This window comes from Helianthus annuus, chromosome 8 (assembly GCF_002127325.2).
Source record: "Helianthus annuus cultivar XRQ/B chromosome 8, HanXRQr2.0-SUNRISE, whole genome shotgun sequence".
NCBI classification, from domain to species: Eukaryota; Viridiplantae; Streptophyta; class Magnoliopsida; order Asterales; family Asteraceae; genus Helianthus; species Helianthus annuus.
Window position 1 is genome coordinate 117341196 of NC_035440.2, and position 25073 is coordinate 117366268.

Here is a 25073-nt window from a genome sequence, read left to right on the forward strand (position 1 = left end):
ATAATTCAAACTATATTCCAATCATGTATATGACTCATTAATTATTGTAACCAGGTAATATCCACCACCATCGATACACATAAAAAACGTTATAAACATTCACGATCCTGCTTTCTTGTGCTTTATGGACCTTTACAAGCTATTGATTATTTGACTTGCATGCATGTCAGATTTCCCGACATGTGTCACATGCTAAGTAGGTTTATAAAGTTCATATATGCATGCATACATCGAATTACAGTAAAGAAAATTAAACAAAAGGAACCAACAAATAGTATGTTGAATAAACCTGCCGGGGACCAATATGGTATACCTTTCATCTCATGTATTAAACATGTTATTAGTTTTACAATTATTAATTTATTTTAAATTCTATAAAAAGACTATAATTTGTGTGCAGAAATGTATGTGTTTGTGGTGGGGGGTCGGTTGATTCAAGAAAGCTTTGAAAGATTATGTGGTTGTTCGATGGGGGCTGTTTATAAGGATAAAGTATGTTGTTTTTCAACAAATTTTTATTTATTATTTTTTTATACCATATGTGAGGGTTTGCTTTAACGTGGAATAAAAAAATTCCGTAGAAGTACGATCTTTTTATATTAAAAAACGACTACACTTAAGGGGACCCGGGGTGGGGATATTATCCCCGTGATATTTGATTTTCACGCATGAAACAATGGAACAAACCGCCGCCACCCATCAAACTTAACGCGTGAAACTTAATTCACGTGATATTTTTGACGCGTTATAAATGAAAGTATGTGAGGGTGTGTGAGGGTTTATTGTTGGGTGTTATAAGTGATGAGCATTTTCACTAAAAAAAAGTTGTGAGTAATGGAATAGTTGTGAGTGATGGAATAATGGTTGATGAGATGACGAAACTTGATTGGATGTTGTGAGTTATAAATGGGTGATGAGTGATAACCACTCCTACCCCCTAATACCTATATAAGAAAATATATGATAAAATTTATGATTGAATATAAACTTCTGAAATTTTACCTTACTACTGGAATGGTGGGCGACTGGTAAATCTGGTCATCAACGTTGTCTGTGATTGCTAGCCGTGGGTGGCCTTTTGCTAATGGGTTTGCTCGAATGATTGGGTTTGTATAGTATTTGCTGGTTGTTATGGAAAGCATACTTTGTTTATATGGCAAGTCTATTTTTTACATCCAAGTAGATTTAGTCGGTTTAAAGAGTCTTGAATAACATTTTTAGCTTCTATCTTATAAGAAAATAAAATTATAATCGATGATTAAAAAAGTTTAAATGAAAATCGTATTTAGCTTGAAAGTTCGTTAAAATTATTATTTAGATGCCACTTTTATATTTTGCTTGAAAGTTCGTTAAAATTATTATTTAGATGCCACTTTTATATTTTCAAACAGGCATATATTGTCCAAGGGTCATGTACTGATATACTGAATGTTAGTGTTGACCTTAAAAACGTGTTCATAAATTAGAATTTGATAAAAGTTTATTCAAGATCCATTATTTCTTTCTAAAAGTAAATCGATTGACTAAACAGATTATCAAATATTTTATCTTGTATATATAAAATAGTAAAGTTAATAGTATATATATAATTTAATTTACAATTATTTATTTCTGTTAGACAATAAGTTCTTAAAGAAAAAACAAACTAAAATTAATAATTGAGATGAAATATACTTAGCCGCCTATATTGCCTCCAATTCAATTCATATTATCCTCTCTCTCACTCTCATGCTTATAAATACTTAAACTCATTTTCCAAGATTGCACAATCCACATTTCCTCTTGAATTCTCCATCTTTCAACCATAACCTACCAATGGAAGCTTCTTCATTCCACAACCACCACCACCCTTTTCTTGTTGATCAATGTCCTTCTTTCTCAGACCCCATGACCACCATTGCGCCTGCCGCTGGTTTCTGTGGTGAATTCTACCAACCATATGAACAAGTTGTGCCCACTAACTCCATTGAGGTGAGTAGTGCTCATGGAAACCAAGCTTCCATTGGCAATAACTTACAAATCTTTGATTCCTCGATGCCAATGGCGGTTGTTCATGATCACAAATATGAAATGAAGATACCCACAAGCGAATTAGGCGCATTCGGTTATGATCAATCTAATGTAAGTTGTTAGCTTTATCCAACAATTAATTTCTTATAGGGCGCGTTATGTTTTCCTCCCAATTTTTAACATAATATTGTTTCTGAAAAAAAAAAAAAAACGCGTCATATATACACGCACATCTCTAATCATTTTGAATTTGATTTTAAAGAATATGACAAAAACCACATGTAAAAGGAGAAGGAGGCAAAAGAAAAGCAAGGATGATAAAGAAAATAAGAAGAAAGGGACAGATTCTAAAGAAGGGGGACAAATTGGGTATATACATGTTAGAGCAAGGAGAGGTGAAGCAACTGATAGTCACAGTCTTGCTGAAAGGGTATGCTCTTCATTCTTTTGTACTTGAATTTCCTTTACTACCCTTCTTTCATACCCTTTTTTCGTAGATATTTATTCGGAAATGAAGCTCGTCTAGGTGAGCTCGATATCCTTTCACTTTTTCTTTTCCACATTTGTACATTTGTATAATACAATATGTTACACTACGACCCTACAATGCAGTTAACACATGTGTGTAACAGAAAAAGTACTAATGAGTTTGATAATTATTAGGTTTTGTATAAACCAACACTTCATACGCTCAAGTTCACTAGAAAATGTATACACCTAATATTTACTAGAACGTCGACACATTAATTATTTTCTATATTTTTTTAAACTCCTAATTAAATTAAGTTGACATCTTTTTAAAGAGATTTAAAGAGTTTAAACTGGTAGGTACATTACTAGAACAAGTAAATTTCAGTTTAACCCTAGTTTTAAAACCAGAATCAATACATGAATTTTAAACACGCATGCATGTCCTATTCGTTTTGATGACCAATAAAGATTCAAGCACTCTTGATCATAACCACCTTTACTTTCACATTTCATGTATAATTTTCTTTTGTTCTTCCATCTGTACATATAACATGTTCCTTTTCTATTTATATATACTTAAATAGTTAATAAAATAAAAAAATGACTGAGAATGGATATGCCGTGCGCAATAATTTTAGGTGAGACGAGAGAAGATAAGTGAGAAGATGAAGGCCTTGCAATCCATTGTTCCAGGGTGTGATAAGGCAAGTTAATTAATTTATTTTAGCTTAATTAATTTACTAAACTGAAAATAAATACTCAATAATATTTATTCAAAAGCAGATAACAGGAAAGGCTCTTATGTTGGAGGAAGTTATTAACTATGTCCAATCTCTACAAAATGTAATTCAGGTTAGCTTGAACTAGATTTTAGTTACTATTATTATTTAATATATTTAGTAAATAAATATTTTATTAAATCACATTCTTCAGACTCTATCTTTGAAGCTTGCTTCTGTAAATCCCATGTTGTATGACTATGGAGCAGAATATGAGGAATGCATGCACCAACCTCATGATCAGGTATTAGAAAAATATTTATATTGTTTATCTTTTTTTTTTATTTAAGTTTGAAATAATAATGTGTAGAATTATATGACCACCATCCAGCAACAGCTGCTTTCATTTCAAGAAAACCAGATGCCATGCATGAATTCCCAGGTATAGATATGTTCTGAACAATATATATAGAGGAAGATTTAAATGATAACGCTAAATATTGTGAGAACTGTGAAGAAGAATGAAAAAACAACGAGAACTTTGTCAAAAACAATTCAAATTCATTTTTTTAAACTTATCATTATAATTCGAATACACTATTAGAAATTTAATTTAGATCCATAAATTTACGTTAATTCGTAAATAAAGAAAATTTACACATATGTAAAAAATCTAATAACAGTGATTTTGAGAGGAGTAATTAATTATTTAATGTTGTAAATTCTTTTTTTAATATTGTATTTTAATTACAATGATGATGTTTGTATAAAAAAATTGGTTTTGATTGGTTCTCACGGTTCTCGCAATATTTAACGTTCTCAAGATAACACTCCCATATATATATATATATATATATATATATATATATATATATATATATATATATATATATATATATATATATATATATATATATATATATATATATATATATATATATATATATATATATACACATATTTATGTATGTATCTTTTTATATATAAAACATGTCAAATTATTTAATAAGAAGGAATTATATACAGAATAATGGTGAAGCATTATGGGATTTTGAAGAACAAAGACAAGAACTCGACGATCTTTTTGCTATTATCAATGGCAATTCATTTACTTAATTTCTTTTATGTAATTTCAGGTAATTATCAAATGAAATAGTAAATATGTATTCGAATTCTTAAATTATTTTAGTGTATGTATGGGTATGCGTATGTGTATTTATGTATAGATACATTAATTACACTCATACTTAACTACTCACAGTGTGTACACATATACATTACACCACACATTCACACACATAAAAGAAAATATTTTTAACGTGTGAATTAATTAAGCCGTACAAAATGCATGCAGAGTGTTGACCAAATTGAAGATGAAGAAAGAGATGAATAACTTAACGGAATACAGGCATGTAGACGTATATATATGTATGTGTATATGTATATGTGTATGTATACACATATAATATCCTCTCATCGATTTCATATATTTGTATAACATTTTTTATATATCATGTGGTTCCTGCTTTTTACTTATAATTAAGTTAACTTAAAATCCAGAAAAAAAAGGAATACATTAATGTGTGACAAATTGTGTTTCATGAATTGTTTTGGATTTGAACTTTAATTGGTTGGAGTGGATGTTAAATATCGGTTCATCTTAATTCACTCGTTAATAGATGTTCAACCAATAAATTCTTTGTTGTATTCTAGCTAGAATTAACTAGAGACGACTTACTTAAAATCTTCTCTCTTCTAATTCTCTAAAACTGTATAGGTCGCAAATAACTTCTTCATAGTCTTAATAAGGGTCACTACCATTGAATGTAGTCAAGATATGTCACTTTCATACTCTATTTAGTCAAGATCAGGGTCGGCCTTAAGAATTCGTATACTATGTTGGAACTCAAAAAAACATGTCATTAGGCCTTAAAATAAATTAGGTATTGAGCTCACTAAAGGTCTAAACCTAATGTCAATGAGCTAGTAACTAATCTAAGCCATAAGAATAGTTTTGTAAGTGGGGCTATGTTGGTGTTTGTATGGGTATACCCTATTAATTTTTTTTACATATACATATCGTATTTTTTTTAATGACGTGCCCTTCGAAATACCGAGCCCTGACCGGTGGTCCTCCCTGCCCTCTTGTCAACATATATGTCAATTTTATACATTATCCTTAATCTTGGCAAGGGTTATCATTTCCTCTCTAATCAGTAACTTTCCTTTAATCTTGATAATGATCACCCTCGCAATTGCAACATATTAACCATTTTAATAAACATTATAGCCTAGTGGCATTTTGGTAGTGGAATAAGACTTATGATCAATAGGTCATGGGTTCGATTCCCACAAAAGAGAGAGGAGGGGGGGGGGGTCCCAGATTTATTGGGTTACTTCTGAATTGGTATATAGGCATTATTGCCTGATGGATATGGATATGATCGGATGCTTCCGCTAGTGGCACAATGATACTCTAGTGATCCGTCAGTGATCCAAATTTGCCGTTCAAAAAAAAAAATACAATAATGATCTCTCTTTTAAAATAGAAAGTGTTTATCGAACTAGACATCACTTAAAGAACTTGAACTTTAAGTGTGCAATTCATTTAAGTATACCTTACATTAGCAAGGTACACTTATAATAATTATTATATGAAGTTGTTGGCATATCATCTCCAACGTGACAACGCATATACAAGTGAATAAGTATGTATATATGACTTTTACGTACGATGGATCAATATACATTGTTGCTAACTGTGACGATTATATTGATTTTAAAATAATATAATCAAGATTGCATGAAGTATCGGCCGATATCATGTTTTTTCTACAAATACTTGCATAATTTTATTTCACTACGACTAGGTTCAATCGCTAGCAAAAAAAAAAGGAGTATTTAATAGCAAAAAATAAAATAATATATAAAAAAATAAAAAAAATAGCAGTGTTTAATATTTAATAAAACGGTTAATGGGTACCTATATAAAAAAGTTGTGTTTTTTAAAATAAGGATACATTTAAACCAGATCTAAGACAGTAATAATAAAAAATTCTTAACAATTTCAACCTAAATACAGCGGCCGATATACAAACCGGTATAATTGGTAATTTATCTATAATTTTTTAAAACATAAAAGAGTAAGCTACACAGATTGTTTATGTGATTTTCAAAATTTTTGATTTGGTTCCTAGTTCTAAAAGTATGCAAATGGTCCATTTGTTTTTGTAATTTATAACGCATTTAGTTTTCACCCAACAAATTTAAAGCTTTCAGGAGATACAAGTTAGAGACTAAATGCGTAACAATCAGCAACCAATTAATTATATATGCAGCAACCAAATAATAAATGTTTACATTTACATTTATATACATAAAATATTTACATTTATAAATACGTGTCTATGCTCTACTTTTGTATAATCATTTATTAGGCTACCTGGTTATTAATTCGCGTATTACATGGGATGAATAAAGACAATATCTTACGTAAACATATGTAAAAACACAAGACTATAACCTAGTGACTTAGATAATAATAATAATAAATAATTATAATAATATAATAATTACAAATAAATAATGACAATAGCAATAACAGTTTTTCTTATATGTCATAAGGTTTGCATTTTTTTTTTTTTTTTTTTTTTGTTATTTTCATCCAGCCCATTAACTTCATCCAAAAAGTCAGTTAAATGAAGGACACTTTTTTCTTTTTACTTATATAAATTATTAGTATTTTTAAATAAAACTCACCCCATTAATTTATATCACCGGTCAAATGTGAACTTAAGAAGTTATGTAAATATCTTATACAATAATGAGATTTAACTTAATCAGATGATAAATTACAAAAACTTAAAATATAACCTAAATTATATAAAATTAATTTAAATTTTAAACTATATACCATATTCGTTTTCATAGGTTTATCGACGCGACGGTATAAAATTTGTTGAATACAGAGTTATATTCACAATAAAGTATTTTTTTTGTATCAGACACCACATGTGTTGTTTATTAATAATAAAAATAAGATATTAATCTAATATATTATTAATAAAATAATAATATTGCTAAATTAAGAGATACTTATGTGTAGTTATTCGCATACAAATTATTATAAATAAAATACTACAATAATATAAGATATATATTTTTACGCAGTACGTATTTATCTATACTTATTTATAGATTATTAAATTGGACAAAATGGTTATTGGGCAAATTATTCCATGACAATGCTGTGAACATGTCTGACCAAATTATCATTTCAAAACTTCAATTTTTCGATTCAAAAACGCAATCTATCACATCAAAGCAACTCAATTTTGATCCAGAATCTAGAAACACACTTAGATCTAGAAACACACTTCGAATTCATCAAAATCGCACTAAAATTTACATCTCCGTGATGTTTGGCAGAAACAAACATTAAATCAAGAACAATGGTGATTCGGAAGCCAGTTAGACCAAACTAAATCCGTAATCATGCTCTGATACCCAAAAGTCCTTGTGACCCTCTGGATCGATGACAAACACCACAAACATGCTAGACACATAAACACCGACACAAAACTAAACCCTAAACAAGTATCAAACCCTGACAAACTCATGCCATCTTAAACTTTGACAACTTGTAATGGTTTATTCCCTGACAACTTGTAAGGTTTATCCCTGAAGCTTTGAGGGTGTATTCCACACCCTTGTTGACTTTGTCGACCAAAATTGATAAAGCCATAGTTACTTGTAGGTTATTGTAGTTATGAGTCGAGCCTTAACGATTCGGAGCCACAGCTTAAGCCAAAAATAAAGCTCGTTGTTGGATCGTTGTACGACCTATACAAGTCGATCAGAAGAGTCTAATCCATATCAAAGGCGGAATTCAATGATACGAACTTGATTACAGCTTGATTCACGCTTATAAACACTTGTTTATTGATTTCAAAGCAATACAGATCAGTTGACAGTTTGGCTGCACCTCGGCTCTGAAATCCGGATCGTTACAAATGAAATGACACACTAGGTATTTATAGGCAAGCCATTTTGTACGGAATAGACACATGCCATTTCGTGCGAAATGGACAATGTTCATTTCGTACGAAATGGACTCATCCATTTCATGCGAAATGGCCTGTTTTGCCTAAAAACCCATTTTCTCGAACTACGTGCCCTGATCTATCATTTCTATTTACAAGACTCGATACAAGACGAAGTCAACAGACATATGCACCAACACTCGTTTAGTTATTGAGCCTGAGCTCGAGCCTAAATTACAAAATTCGTTTAGGATCACGGGCCTAAACAAACCCCAAAAAAAATATTTTTTATATGATATAATAATAATAATAATGATAATAACATTGGCGAGCCGAGCTCGAGTCGAGCTTTAGCTCTTTTAAGTGATATTGAAGTAAGCTCGAGCCGAGCTTTTAGCTCGTTTGAGATTGTTCTCAAAATAGCTAGAGCCGAGCCGAGCCGAGCTGAGTTGAGTCCGAGTTTCAGGTTTTATTCGCGAGCCGAGCTCGAGCTCAAACAAGTAGTCTTGAGCCTCGAGCTCGACCCGACATGTTTACACCCCTACTCCCACTAAAGACAAACCAGACAAGAGAAAATAGGATCCAGAAGTACACCTACTGTGGGACCTGTATGGACAAATGTCATTAACTTTTGGGTGCAACATGTTTACATTATACAAACTTACACAAACACGCATTCTTTATGCAATTACACAACAATCCAATACATGCATGCTAATATGTTATACTTGATTCGTTATTCTGGGGTTATTCTTTTTGTGATAAACTTGTCATTAACTTCGTACGAGCCTACCCTTAACATGTATACTGCTATAGGAGTAATGCACCGCTCGTGAACGTGAGGTCATGTTAAGTTTATTTATTCTTTATACTTGCGGTAATCAGAGGGTTGAATTGTAAATCGCATGCCGGTTTATACGTTAATCTTGATAACTAGGTTTGCCATGTGGATTGTTCATTTTATACTTATATGCTAGTACACCAAACTTGTATACTCGCCAATACTTTTGTATTGAATTATACTTTAAAACATGTTGCAGGTTTATGATGATGTTGGTGATGCACGGAACTTAGTAGGATGCCTAGAAATGCATTTTAAACTTGAAATACTTGTTGTAATGTAATTCATTTGTTTCAACTTTCAACTTGTTGTATTCTATTTCAAACAATGTATTTGATTCTTTTAGCAATGAAATGAAATTTATTGTTAAATACTTGTCACATTAGTGTTATGAAGTCTCTTGTAATCTCGTTTACATCTCACTCCGATGTTTCCGCCATCGGTTGAGGTGTGACAGATTGGTATCAGAGCCATATGTTACGCCCTAACACGTTTAACCTTAAAAATAACGCAGCGGAAAAAGAGCTTTAAAATTTCTTTCCTTATTAACGACATGACTTTCACGAAGGTTCCAAATTCTAAAAATGTTAAACGTTCTATAAAAGGGTTCACAACATTCGTACTAAAATTTAGATTTCTAGACATTATATACTTCAACTATGTGACCGATCTATCCGTACAATCCTTGCTCTTGACTCGATCTACGTCCGCTTCACTTCCTTAGCAGCAGAAGAAGTCCGTGTAGTACCTGTGGGCATCACATACAACTTAGCCATTAGTCAATGACAACATCATATAACATTAATCTCAAATAATTAAGGATTGAATAACGTTCGATAATGTAACTTGATCCATTCGAATAACCCTTCTCCTTCTCTTGTTCCGGATTCGGCTTAAATTTCATAAGAATCCGAGGTACTCATTCCTGCATTGCATACCGACCTCAAACGAATAATTAGTAACGTTAAAATTCTAACATATCAGCTCATGCATACATACGTACTTACATACAACATATATACACATCTGCATACATACATACCTTTCCTACAACCTTACTTACGTGCATACACTCATACATGTCTTTACACATACATACATACACAACTACATACGAACATACCTTTTCTACATCTTTACGTAATCATACAATGTTTACATGGGTCTTAGACTTAGGTTTAAAGCCCATAAACATCTAAGGAACGTAAAAATCATGTTCGGAAAGTCCGTCGTAGTCCACGGATAACAAACCGAAGCCTACGACACATAAATCAACTTAAATAACCAGAATTTAGCTTTTGGGACTTGGGAGGCCGTCGCCGACGCCCCTAGGGCCGTCGCCGACGGGCCTTGCATTCACCCGTAGCCCAAAAACCCGTAGGCAGGTAATTAACCCGTCAGCACAAAACTTCACTTTCTGGAGCCCGTCGGCGACGCCCCCATACCCGTCGGCGACGCCCTCTAGAAATTGCAGTTTTTCTGCAGTTCCGTTTCGTCGTCCGTACGCACTAAAACGCGCATAACTTTTGAACCGTTTACCCGTTTAACCTACCGTTTCTTCCTACATGCTTGTAAATTCACATTCTATCATATTAACTTAAAATCCTACCTCCGGATTAAGTAAATTCTTAACTTGCGTGCATTTGACATATTACCATTTTCTAACTATTTGACCCGTTCGTGCATTTAACATCATAATCTGTTTATTTGACCTCAATCTCATATGATCTTTAATAATTTCATTGGCACCTAACATAAAAGATTAAATTATCGGACGTCTTGCATCCTCTTAACCCATTTTCGCTCAAAAGCTTATTGTTGACCCGTTATGGGTATTTGCGCATTAAATGAACCATGACATACAAAACCCTATACTTCGCTTTCATACTTGTCCAAGACATTACTCTAATCGAAATAGCTCGTTTCTAAACGACTTCTATGGCCGTTTGCCCGATATACCTATCAAGGGCATTTTAGTCAACTATGCTCTATCCTTAATAACAAAGGAATTTCTTACATAAGTAACCAATTCCACTACCTTGCTACAATTTCTTAATCACACCTACCTTGCTCGGATCAAAACTAAGATCCGTTTAATACATTCATCGACATCATACAATTCATTCCTATTTGACCTCAATTATCACATGTAATTAAAATGCATATAACATTACATAAACAACTAAGAAGTGATTACGGAATCACTTACCTTGTGCATCCGTGTTCATACCCGCTTGCTTGCCTCATCTTGACCCGTTAGTCTTTCGTGCTTGAGTCCACATCCACATGATCCCTAATGCTTTCATGTTACCGCAATCACATCCTTGTTAGTGTACACGATTTCACATCTAAATGATCATATCAAAAGCGTAACTCACATTTGACTTTCATGGTCAAGTCTAATAAACATAAGGCATACATCCAAAACCACAACTTTTTAGACTCATGCAATCCATCACGTTAACGCATAAAACGCATATTAATTTAGCACCTACCATACGACACTATGTACATTTCCTACTTATGATGCTAAAGTACTTACAACCACATGATCACATAATCATACTCGCATACACATTTGCTTACATATACTTTCACATATCATACACCTTCGCTCTTAATTACCTTGATTCAAGCACATCTAATACAAGGTGAGCATTACACCATTCAAGCACAAAGTACAAGCTCCTAATGCATAATTTTGACCAACACATATATTCCACCCGAATTCTTGTACTAGTTCCATCTAAAGCACCTTCATTAAGTTAGTATACTACTAATTACATCATTACCATAAGTTATTCATATATGTCAAGCCACTTCCTAAAATCTCACATCCTAACTTCACTTAGACATTTCATCAAACACTTGGTGGGCATACTACCTTCTAAGCACAATGTACAACTAATTCATGCAAAGTCTTCTAGGTTCTCACTTTCAATTAACAACATAACAAAACATCAAACTAACTCCATGCCATATTCAACCTAACTAGCAAGGATGAGTCACATACAACATAATATATCAAGAATTTAAACAAAGATTGGACATGGGTGACATACCCATGTCGCTACTTTTACTAACCCAAACGGGTTTCATCTTCAAACATCAATTAACATCTAATCTTGTATAATTCACCTTCCATATGATAATTCTAACATATATTCATGCTCAATATCATGGAAATTCGCGGATCGATCATAACCCGCTTCATATCAAAATCACCAAATCATGAATTACAACTTACCAAGTGATTTGTAAGGCTAGATGATCAAGAATCCTTGTACATGCAATAGAATTAGGCTGGATTCCCTCTTTAATTTGATGAATTCTTGAGAGTTAGGGTTTACACCCTTCTCCCCCTTCTCCTGCTCAATCTCACGTACACACACACCTGGTGTGTGAGATTTTCTTTTTTTTTATTTTATTTTCCTTATAAACTTAAACCCATTCACCCATTTTAGTCCCTCATGTTTTCTATAATTCCCTTTTTGTCACAATTAAATCCCTACTACATAACTTATACTTTATATATTTTAAATAGATTACTTAATAAAGGTTAGTTAAACCACCTTATACCATTCAACATGGAAACATACTGGTAATTTAGACATTTCGGTTTTAGGGGCGTTACACCATAACTATAGAGAATTTGGAAAATTGCCTTGCTTTTTGACCTAGTATGTAGTTAAGCACCATACTCGACCATACTTGATTTATTTGTTAATTTCTTGAAACATCTTTTATGTGCTATATTCTTGAAATACCTTTTATGTGCTCATACTTTTTTTACTATTCCAAAACATACGCCTTTCCTAAGGCATTTTATACGATCATATTAAACTAAAAAAAACACTCGCGTTATACAAACGAGACGACTTCACCAAAATAGGCGTGAAACCCACAATTTGGTAAACGACTCTCAATCCACTTACTCTTTTATTCAAAAATTCACCACCAAGTTAGAAGTGAAATTCTCACCTTAATGGAGAAATTCCATTTCAAATCTAGTGGACCCTCGTCAACGAGTCGGAATTAACTTTCTTGACCCGACGAGTACCCACACACTTAGTGTTGGTGCATATGTCTGTTGACTTCGTCTTGTATCGTGGCTTTAAATAGAAATGATAGATCAGGGCACGTAGTTCGAGAAAATGCGTTTTTAGGCAAAACAGGCCATTTCGCATGAAATGCCATGTGTCTATTTCGTACGAAATGGCTTACCTATAAATACCTAGTGTGTCATTTCATTTGTAACGATCCGGATTTCAGAGCCGAGGTGCTGCCAAACTGTCAACTGATCTGTATTGCTTTGAAATCAATAAACAAGTGTTTATAAGCGTGAATCAAGCTGTAATCAAGTTCGTATCATCGAATTCCGCCTTTGATATGGATTAGACTCTTCTGATCGACTTGTATAGGTCGTACAACGATCTAACAAGTGGTATCAGAGCTCAGGAGGAAGAGTTCTAACCGATTCAGCTCGATTGCACCGAGATTTCTGATTTCTACACCTTTTACAAGTTTTTTTCAAAATTAAACAAGATTTCACGGTTAAAATGGATTGATTTTCACATATAACACCCGTAATACTGTATTAATCAATCCTTGAAAGAATCAGACCTAAAATCAACCTAAATCTTGATCAATTTGGTCAAAAACCGGCCGATTGGATGACATCAGCATGATTTCGCACGAAATGGACTTCCATTTCGTTTGAAATTGCCATTCCGTTTGAAAGAAGACATCATTTCGTACGAAATAGGCCATTTCATGTGAAACAGATCTCCATTTCGCACGAAATAGACTTCATTTCGTTTGAAAGTTGCCATTTCGTTTGAAAAATCATCCATTTCGCACGAATTGGGTGAAGTTGATCCATTTCGTTTGAAATAACAATCCATTTCGCACGAATAAAATTTTTTGATCTCCATTTTGTACGGATTGAGTTTTAGTGATACCATTTCGCTTCAAACTTCCCATTTCGTATCAAAGGTATTCATTTCGTGTGAAACTTGATTGTTTGCTTAAAAAGTATTTCAGGTTGTACGATTTGAGTAAACATCACATCAGGTTGTTTGAAGTGTGGTAAAAATGTTTGACGAATACGAAAACGATGATCATGAAAGATTAAATAATTGGTATGAGGGATATTGGAGTAGTAGGTATAGAGATGTGAAAAGGGAGGATTGGGTTAAAAGATTTGAATGTTTCTTGTGTAGGAAAGATGAAACAGTGAATGAGTTGGAAAATCAGTATGAAAGCTTGCTTGACAATTTAAAAAGGTTTGAGATAAGAATGTCAAATGATGAACAGAAATCAAAATTTGCAGACGCGTTACCTGCAGAGTGGAATGAAATTTTGATTAAACTGAAAAAGGATTCTGAATTTTCGAAATTTTATCCAAAAGAATTTATCAGTGAGCTGAAAACATTCAAGTATGAAAATGATAAGAAAAAGAAGGAGGTGATAAATGATTTAGAAAAGAATTTAGAAAAAATAAGTTTGGACGTGATGTTTGAAATGAGAAGAAGAGTATATATGTGTCTTGCATAGGGGTGAGCAAAAGGAAAAACCCGACCCTACCCGACCATTACCCGACCCGACCCGAGAACCGATCAAACATAAAATACAGAACCAATTCACTACCCTAAATATAGGGTCGGTTCCGTTCCATAGGTCCAAATCGGGTTTCACCATGAAAAGAACCGAGAACCGACCCGACCCTACTTTATATGAAAAATTGGAACCGATCTAAATACAGAGGTACTTAGGTTCAGGTCGGGTTGGGTATATTTTCGGTTCGATTCTCGGTTATTTTCGGTCCGGACCTAAACTTGCTCACCCCTAGTCTTGTAGCAAAAAATGTTATGAAATATGATATTAAGAGGGGTTGTTATATTGATGAAAATATGAATTCTCTTGATTTTGTTAAAAATTTTTGTGCAGGTACATACAAGACAGAGACAGAAGTAATTTCAAAGAATGAAGAATTCGAGAAAAATGAAGTTTCAAGATCTGAACCAGTGTGCTCAAAATGTGATAAATCTGAATCAGACAATGTCAAACTCCTGAAAGATATAGAGAGTTTGACATTGGAAAAAAAAATTAAAAGAAAACGAAAAAGAACTCCAAAATAAAATAAAAATTTTAGAAAAAGAAGATGTTTTTTGGATAAAACTAGAAAACAAAGTTTTAATAGAAAAAGAAACAGAATTTCAAAGTCAAATAAAAGTTTTAGAAAATGAAAAATCTGTTTTAGATAAAAATAAAATTGAAAATGAAAATACAATAAATTCTCATCTTGAGAAAATCACTCAACTTGAAAATGAAGTTGAGATTGCTAAAAATAAAATTGGTGAGCTAGAAAAGAAATTGAAAGGTTTTGTGACCACGTCAGTATTACTAGATCATATTTGTCCAAAACCTATCAATGAAATTCCAATAAGTGACAATGTCAAAAATTATGACAAAGTCATAATTGTGACAACCCTCACTAAACCAGGTATCCGTACGACTTAATTAATAATAATTTACTGCTTAATTACTGTGCTTACCTGAAATTGTGGACAAACTGCTACTTGATTTCTGATACTTGTACATACCTGCATCATACTTTATTTACTGTCACTACATTATTTACATGCTGAACCTTAGTGGCAAACATGATGCACAAAAGCACAGTAGCACAATGAACGGATAACCTATTGAACGTGCTGTCATAACTAGCACCAGGCAGATACTGCCTCTAAGGCCTGTATGAGCCCGAGATAGTTTACTACACTAATAGTGAGTGTGGAGATACAAGGGTTGTAGAACTGCGTCTCTAGGAATAAGTTACAATGACAGGATGTGCCTAAAACGTACTCTAAGTACAAAACTCAGCACTTTAACTAAAAATTCAGCATTTGGTTAACTAATAAAGTGCCAAAACATGAGAAAAACATTACTAGACACTTTCCAAAGTGTCGGGAATAAGTTGTATCACTAAAATTAATATTAACGACACTTTAAAGCTTTGTTAAACGCTTTAACGGATTACTATCCCGGAACATAAAAATATTGCCATATACATTATTTGTCTTTTTCTGAGCCAGTTAGGGTCCCTGAATACCCTAACACCCATTGTAAAGCACAACTCACTAGTAACCGGGTTAATCCCTAAACTAACTTAACTTAACCTAACTATAAACTAACTAGATGGTTGGATATGAACCAAGACCCCCCCCCCCTAACCAAACCATCCCCAAGAGGGGACACACATTGTCCTTCACTTAATTATTTTAATCTTCTTGTTCCATATCAAGCTAGCATATAACCCTTTGGGTAATGAACACTCTAATTGTCTATAAGATCACCACTTAACACATTCTTTCTCACACTTAACATCTCAACAAAAACACACTCTCTCTCTCTCAAGAAGCTCTCGGACGAACTCTCCTATACATCCATCAATTCTTCGAGTCTTGATCATCCAATTCCAAGTTCATACAAGTGTTAAGGATCACCTACAAGGAGGCTTAGTGCATTCGGAAGGCGAAGGACCTCACCCTATTGCTTTTATCCACTCATTTTGCGTCTAGATTCTTCCCTAGCCTCGAGCTAGTAGTAAGTTACTATAATCACACTCTCGAACTATTTTAAGGTGGTTAAAATGATATGTAACGGTTAAAACTCGTAATCTTACAAGATGATACATAAAAGTCTACTGAAAATGCTAGTAATGATGGTTAAAAGCTTGAATGTTGTGTAAATCTTGTAGTATTTGATTTGTGTAGTTATTTAGGCCCGATCTATGTTGTGGTAGCTCGGATCATCGTTTAACCCGGATTGGTCATGATCATGGATCATGACATAAAGCTTGTTTAAGTGTAACAAGGGTTAAGTGATGAAACTCTACCACACCTCAAACTTGAACTTGTGTAAAAATGGTTTTACTTACGGAATAGTGTTTAAAACTAGTAGATCTACGGATCTACAAGCGGTATTTTCAAAGGACCGAGTGTCAAAGAAACCATATTTACTAAAGCCGGATCTTACACTAACAAGGATGATTTTTAGAACACACGAGTGTGTAAACACATGTGTAACACAAAGTTTCGACAAAATAACTATTTTTGTAAAAGTTGACAAGAAGTTGTAAAGATGGAATTTCTTTAAAAGCGAGGTTTTTGCGAAACCGGATTGATTTATATAAAGATTCACTAAAAGTAATGAGATTTACTTCATAGTTTTGGAAAACTACAAGTTCATGTGATTATTGCGATTTACATATTTATTGACTAGTTTGTTGCTTTGAACGTTGTTTTGATTGAATGAGAAAATTGTTGGGTTGATTTATAAAAGAAAATGATACGCTTGAAAGCGTGGCCACCTCCAGTTACAGAGGAAACTCTGGCGAAATTTTTCCAAAAACCTAGCACTTAGAAATATTTTCACCACAAGTGTTAGAAATACGTTTTTTTAAACTTGTTTTCACATATAAGTTTCGCCACGACTTTATTTACAAAATATCGGAGGTGGAATTTTCACAAAATTAAACGTGATAAATATATATTTGGTAAATATATTTTTCATAACGTTACTTGTCATGTATTTATGATTATTTTGTGAAGATACTAGTATTATTTTTAGGGTAAAAATAATATTATCGTGTTAACGGCTCTAAATTAATACGAACGCTTTCACGATAAATATATAAGTTACACCGGTAATTATTATTACCACTCGATCGTTAAAACGTAACTTACGCATTTAAGGAAATATTTATGAACGCGTATTTTTGCCAAGGTATTATTTTGGGAAAATTATATGTAATAGAAAATATAATATTTTTGAGAAGAATATTTATATTTTAGAGTTAGAAATAAAATATATTTTAAGTGAGACTTAATAATATATTTCGAACACACATGTATTAAATCCCCCGTCCTTGGGAAGGAAAATGATTACCAAGTATTTACAAAATGTAAACACGAAATAGTTGTCTAACTATTTCCCAAAAACTTTAAACCATAAAGCTAAGGCACGGCCGTCCGTCTAATAGAGTTAGTACGTGTAGGTCGTCACACAGCTGCTTGATCAGGAGACATACTTGGTAGAGACACACCACTATGAGTTCATGTCCCCCTTTTCTCTTAACTGTTTTCAGTTTTTAAACTGCGGGGGTGAAATACATGTTACTATGATTACAAGTACTTTATACATGGTATGGTTAGCGTAAGGAGGTTTACTACTTAGATCATGTGAGTGGGTAGGCAGAAACTTGAGGCCATTAATCGTCATGGTAGGACCGAGGGACAGGAGCGGTAGATCTATCTGGGTGTAGCGAGCCCAGCCCCAGGCCAAACAGAACGGACCTCGGGGTGACTTTGTGCCCAACGCATAAATCTGCTAGGTTTGAGTCTTCCTACTTGCACTTCACACATATCAATGGCCTTGCAAACCATTGGTGATCTCTTTTTTTCCTTATTTGCTACATACCAGGATTTTATACATACAAAGGTTTATTTACTCACTTACACATGAACTCGCTCAACATTATTGTTGATTTTTCAACTTACATGTATTTCAGGGAATTAAAGGATCCAGCGCGGTATGACACGTTTTCCCGCTGCACTAGTTACGAGGTCATCCGGGTTTAGGGGATGTGACTCTTTCCTGGACAAGTCACAGTCCTTAAACTATGTTTATGTCATGTTGATGTTAGTGTCTGTTGAACACTGTTTATGTTGTTAGGATGTGTTTCCGTTAAGACAATGTTATTATATTTGACTTTTAAAACTTAATTAAATGGATGATCTTGCATGGTTTTTATTTCATATAGCTTGTTATGATTAAGCTATGGTATTAAGAAGTCACACCAAAATTAACCACGCTTCCACAAAGCCAGGGTGTGACAGCTTGGTATCAGAGCTCTGATCATAGCGAACTAGGATTCCTTCTCGAGTCTAGACTATGATCACTAGGGCTCTCACGAATTCATTTTTACTGCATACCACTTAAGTCCAGATCCAAACCGTTTTTATAAACAAATGTTGAGCACATTTTTTTATAGGCTCAGTCTGGGAGGCTGAGGCTCAGTCTGGGAGGCTGAGGCTCGGTCTGAGAGGCCGAGGCTCGGTCTAAGAGATCAAGGTAGATGGCTCGTGAGACTAGGAAGATCAGTCTAAGAGGCTGGGAGAATTTGGCTAGCAAGACTAGGAGTTTTCAGTCTAGGAGACTGGGAGGCTAGTGGGACTAGGAGAATTATTTGATTGCTTACTTGGTGACTAATGTGTTTACCTGATTATATGACTGATTATTTGTGCATATTTGTGTTTATGTTACAGACACATGGACTCGTCTGGCACTGGGGATTCAGACACCACAGGCCCTAGACCTATAGTATCAGACGATCTAGAGTCTTCAGAGCGCGAGGTTCACACATCCGACGTTACTAGCACAGACGAGGATGACTTTCAGCCCTTTGCGTTACCTGATGGTGCTGATGAGCTCGCTGATGGCCCTTTGGCCGGGGACCTACCGCTGGTAGAGATCCCTGCTCCCATACCACTTGCTTCATATCCTGCTTACGATTTGCTTCTCGACGCCGACGTTGATGGCGACGTCGATCTGTTTGATGACGAGCCCTTAGAGGAGGATGTTCAGGGCGAGGCCCTTCTTGCTGCTGGTGATCTTTTGATGCTTGCAGATGCTCCCGCTGAGGAGTCACCTGCACACTCACCGATCCCAGACTCTTTCGAGTCTGTGGCCTCCGCACCTTCACACACTCAGAGTGCGCAGCACTTTTCTCACGGTTCAGATCTAGATAGAGCATCCTCTGTTGCCCCTGCTCCTAGCTTTGCTTTCGACCACGATGATGAGCAGGATTCCGATCCTGTCTTTCCCCCAGGTTTCGACCCAGATCAGGATATAGAGTTTATACCTATGGATCAGCCTATGGAGGATCCAGTCGACCCAGTTGACCCAGTTGATCCCATCGACCCTGAGTTTGATTTTGAGATGGCCTTTGATGATCCCGAGCCTGTCATGGCCCCTGAGCAGGTAGCCGCTCTAGACCCAGTGCTTGAGCATGACCTTGTTCATGCTGGCGCACCCATTATTGATCCTGTGATTGCTGACCCACCCATTGATGATCACCCTGTCGATGCTCCGTTGTTGGAGGGCGATCATGTCATTGCTGCTGATCATGATGATCCCCCACTTATCGCTGATGCACCTGTTGACCCTTTTGTTGCACCCCCACCATGATCCTATGCCTGTTCAGTTTGACCGTGCACTTTTTGAGGCACAGATTGACCCACGAGATGAGCACGCACAGCACGGGTGGATTCCTGCTGATGACGAGGTTCCACGTATTCCCCCTCAGATCACTGATACTCGTCACGTTGATACCTCTTTTACATTCCCTCAGTTTACACCTCCAGCTCGACCTGGAGAGGATTCTTCGGCTCATCCTTTTGGACATGTACCGGTATCTATCCCAGTTATACCACCATCTTCTACTACTTTTCCCCCTGTTCCACCTTTTCCTGTATCACCTTTTGATCCAGCCAGTGAGCCATTCCTTTGGTCGTCACCACCTGTTATGCCACCGACCGACCCCTACCATCCATTCCATATGGGGTATTCCATTGAGGACGTTTTGATGTCATTTGTTGCCCAGCACGAGGCACACACACGGCGCATCCAGGAGCTTGAGAGAGCTCAGCCGCCGCCGTGCCAGTGTCAGGGTCAGACCCACCCTACTTCATTGCAGCACCCTCGACATTTACCACCAGACTATGCTGCACGCCATTCGGCACTTGAGCAGCAGGTTGCTTCTTGGTTGCGTACCCAGAGAGCCATGGAGGAGGACTGGCTCCATTTGAGTCGTTTGTTCTTCGCCCACTTTCCCCCTCCTCCACCGCCATCAGTGTAGAGCTCTTCAGTACCGTATGGGTAGACGTTGGTGAGAAGACGGCGATTGCTTTTGACTGCACAGCATTTTTGGAGACCACCTTCTGATTCTGACTTTTGTTGATCATGTATATGGGATGTATTGACACTGATTTGATATAGTTTTTGGACTGGGGTGACGTAGCCCTAGTCGACTGATGTTGTATGACACTGTCATGTACTTGTACACTTACTATGTGGTCTCGATATATGGCAATCGCAGTATTCTCATCATATTTGATGCTTGATTTGGTTATTTATATTTTTGACATGGGATGTTGTGTGATTAATATAATTGAAACATGAGATGCTATGTGATTGGTCTATTTATAACATGAGATGTTATGTGCTATTACTATTATTATATACGTACGCTTTATTATGGCCTGACCAACGTGAACACATCTTTTAGAAGATGCCGAGACGTCAAACGCCGATGCCTACCAATGAGGCAGAACTCCAGCAAATCATCGCTGCTGCCATCGCGCAATACGCCGCCTCTCAAGGAGGGACTAGTGGAAGCAACTCTGGCAATACTGGCAACAACAATCCACCTCATGGTAATACTGAGTCATTAAGACATACCGTGACCTAATTAGATATCTATAGCAAAGATGCTAATGCCGTTCATATGTTGTAACGTATGTGCAGGGTGCACCTACAAGCAGTTTCTAGACTGCAAGCCTGTCAACTTTGATGGCACAGGAGGTGCTGTCGCCTTTGTTCGTTGGGCTGAGAAAACTGAATATGTTCTTCGCATGAGCAAATGTGCACCAGACCAGCAAGTCACCTATATATCTGGGCTATTCTTGGATGGAGCCCTATCTTAGTGGAATTTGCAAGTGCAGACTCTTGGAGAAGCTGCTACCTACGCACTAACATGGACCGAACTGAAGGAACTTGTGCGCAAAAAGTACTGCTCTCGCGCGGAAATCCAAAGATTGGAAACTGAGTTCTGGCATTTGAAAATGGAAGGTCCAAAGATCGCAGAATACGTTCAGAGGTTCCATGACTTATCGCATGTGGTACCTTATATGGTCACTCCAGAGTTCAAGCGAATTGAACGCTTCATTTGGGGTTTAGCTCCCCAAATCAAAAGCATGGTAACCTCCTCCAAGCCTGCGACAATTACTGAGGCGATTGATTTGAGCGTGGCTCTCACTGAGGAGGCTATTCGCCTGAACAAGTTCGATGAGATCGAGGCAAAGAAGAAAGAGACTCACGTCGAGTCATCAGGAGGTAACAAGCGGAAGTTCTCGAACTTCAAGCAAGGCACCAGTGGTGTTGTCAAGAAAGGAGAAACAAGCATGCCAGCTCAGGTTACAGCTGGTAGTGGAAAGAAAGGAAAAGGATATATGGGCACCCAGCCTAAGTGTAATACCTGCCAACGACACCATTCTGGCCATTGTACTGTGAAAGTATGCGAAGCATGTGGAAAACCTGGCCACTTGAAGGATTCTTGTTGGGCCACTGTTGGCCAGGGAGGATTCGGAAACAGAAATAATAACCGGGGTGGGAATGGAAATCGCCCACAAGGAAACAATAGAGGTAATGGAAATCGAGGCAACAATGCTAATCAAGCGGGCGCTGTGAATCGTAACCAGAGGAATAATCAAGCTGGTGGAAACGGGCAAAGACCCGGATGCTTCAACTGTGGTGATCTCGGGCACTACAAGAGGAACTGCCCAGAGTTAAACCAAGCCCGTGAAAGAGTGTTTAATATCGAAGCGAGGGAGGCGCGCCAGGATCCCAATGTCGTTACTGGTACATTCCCTGTAAACCAACGCTATGCATCCGTTTTATTTGATACTGGTGCCGATTATAGCTTCATGTCGTTAGAGTTTAAGAATATGCTTGGTTTAGCCGGTAGTAAATTAGATATTCCATACTCAATCGAATTGGCTAATGGAAAGTCGGTAGAAGCCGGTGAAGTTATCAGAGGTTGTGTGATCGAATTGGGAGAGCGTGAGTTTGCTTTGGATCTACTACCAGTCCAGCTAGGAAGCTTCGATGTGGTGGTAGGAATGGATTGGTTATCAGGCAACAAGGCTGAGATAGTTTGTCACGAAAAGGTCATTCGTATCCCAACCGAAGCGCGAAACAATTGTGGTTCACGGAGAGAAGCGTGATACGCCGTTAAGAATTATCAGCTGCCTCAAAGCGCGAAAGTGTTTGCAGAAGGGATGTGCTGCCTTTCTGGCACATATTGTAGATAAGAAAGCTGAAGAACCAAAGATCGAAGACATCCCTGTCGTGAGGGAATATCCAGAAGTCTTCCCAGAGGACTTGCCTGGACTGCCACCTCAGAGGCAAGTAGAGTTTCACATCGATTTAGTCCCAGGCGCCACGCCTGTGGCTAAGGCACCCTATAGACTTGCCCCGTCTGAGATACAAGAATTGTCGACACAACTTCAAGAGTTGTTAGACAAGGGATTTATCCGACCAAGCTTCTCGCCTTGGGGAGCTCCAGTTTTGTTTGTCAAGAAGAAGGACAGTAGTTTTCGAATGTGCATTGACTACCGGGAGTTGAACAAGCTGACGATCAAGAATAGATACCCTCTGCCAAGGATCGATGATCTATTCGACCAACTGCAAGGTTCAAGCTTTTACTCTAAGATCGATCTTCGATCTGGATACCATCAGTTAAGGATACAGGAGGAGAGTATCCCGAAAACAGCCTTAAGAACTCGTTATGGACACTACGAGTTCCTAGTTATGCCATTTGGGTTGACAAACGCACCTGCAGTGTTCATGGATTTGATGAATAGAGTTTGCAAGCCCTACTTGGACAAGTTCGTGATTGTGTTCATCGATGATATCTTGATTTATTCAAAGACGAAGGCTGAGCACGAACAGCATTTAAGAGCCATTTTGGAATTACTGAAGAAAGAACAGTTGTACGCCAAGTTCTCTAAGTGCGAGTTTTGGCTACGAGAAGTACAATTCCTTGGGCACGTGGTAAATGGAGATGGAATCCACGTGGATCCCACCAAGATCGAAGCGATCAAGAATTGGGAAACGGCAAAGACGCCAACCGAGATCCGGCAATTCTTGGGTTTGGCTGGCTATTACCGAAGATTCATTGAGGATTTTTCAAAAATCGCTCAACCATTGACGCTCCTCACGCAGAAAGATAAGAAGTTTGATTGGGGAATCAAACAGGAAGAAGTATTCCAGATATTGAAAGATAAGCTCTGCAATGCGCCAATCTTAGCACTACCAGAAGGTACAGATGATTTTGTGGTATACTGTGACGCCTCACGCCAAGGTTTGGGTTGCGTGTTGATGCAACACCAAAAGGTTATTGCTTACGCATCGCGTCAATTGAAAGTGCACGAAAAGAACTATACCACACATGATTTGGAACTTGGCGCAGTGGTTTTTGCTTTAAAGATCTGGAGACACTACCTTTATGGTACGAAGTGTACAATTTTTACAGATCATAAAAGCCTACAACACATATTCAATCAGAAGGAGTTGAATATGAGACAAAGACGATGGGTTGAGTTGTTGAATGATTACGACTGCGAGATAAAGTATCATCCAGGGAAGGCGAATGTGGTCGCCGATGCCCTAAGTCGAAAGGAGAGGATCAAGCCCATAAGGGTTAGGGCTTTAGAGATGATTATCCAAACCGATCTTTCCTTGCGCATTCGTGCCGCGCAAAAAGAAGCTCTTAAGGAAAGAAACCTTGAAGAGGAATATCTTCGTGGGATGGAGAAGCAATTGGTGCCAAACGAGGAAGGAATGTTATGTTTTGAGAAAAGGATTTGGGTTCCTTTGTTTGGAGGTTTGAGGAAAGTTATCTTTGATGAAGCTCACAAATCGCGGTACTCTATCCACCCAGGAGCGGATAAGATGTACCAAGACCTTAAAGATTACTACTGGTGGCCTAGGATGAAAGGCGATGTTGTTGTTTATGTGAGCAAGTGTTTAACATGCGCTAAGGTGAAAGCGGAATACCAGAAGCCTTCGGGACTTCTGCAACAACCGGAAATTCCCAAGTGGAAGTGGGAACAAATCTCCATGGATTTTATTACAAAGCTGCCA

The 25073-nt window shown here is 36.6% G+C and overlaps 1 protein-coding gene across 2 annotated transcripts; it reads left to right on the forward strand.

Annotated features, from left to right (window-relative positions):
* Positions 1 to 1758: 1758 nt before the first annotated feature.
* Positions 1759 to 4720, forward strand: LOC110870649 (transcription factor BHLH094). Of its 2 annotated transcripts, none has more exons than XM_022119829.2 (8): positions 1759 to 2121; positions 2273 to 2440; positions 3120 to 3185; positions 3265 to 3333; positions 3415 to 3504; positions 3571 to 3642; positions 4227 to 4336; positions 4555 to 4720. In XM_022119829.2, exons 1-7 carry the CDS (start codon positions 1816 to 1818, stop codon positions 4314 to 4316), a joined length of 861 nt encoding a protein of 286 aa, XP_021975521.1. In that variant the 5' UTR covers positions 1759 to 1815; the 3' UTR covers positions 4317 to 4336; positions 4555 to 4720. The 2 variants fall into 2 exon arrangements, with proteins under 2 accessions (XP_021975521.1, XP_035831685.1); XM_035975792.1 differs by having other exon boundaries at positions 1760 to 2121; positions 3592 to 3642.
* The last annotated feature ends 20353 nt before the right edge of the window (positions 4721 to 25073 follow it).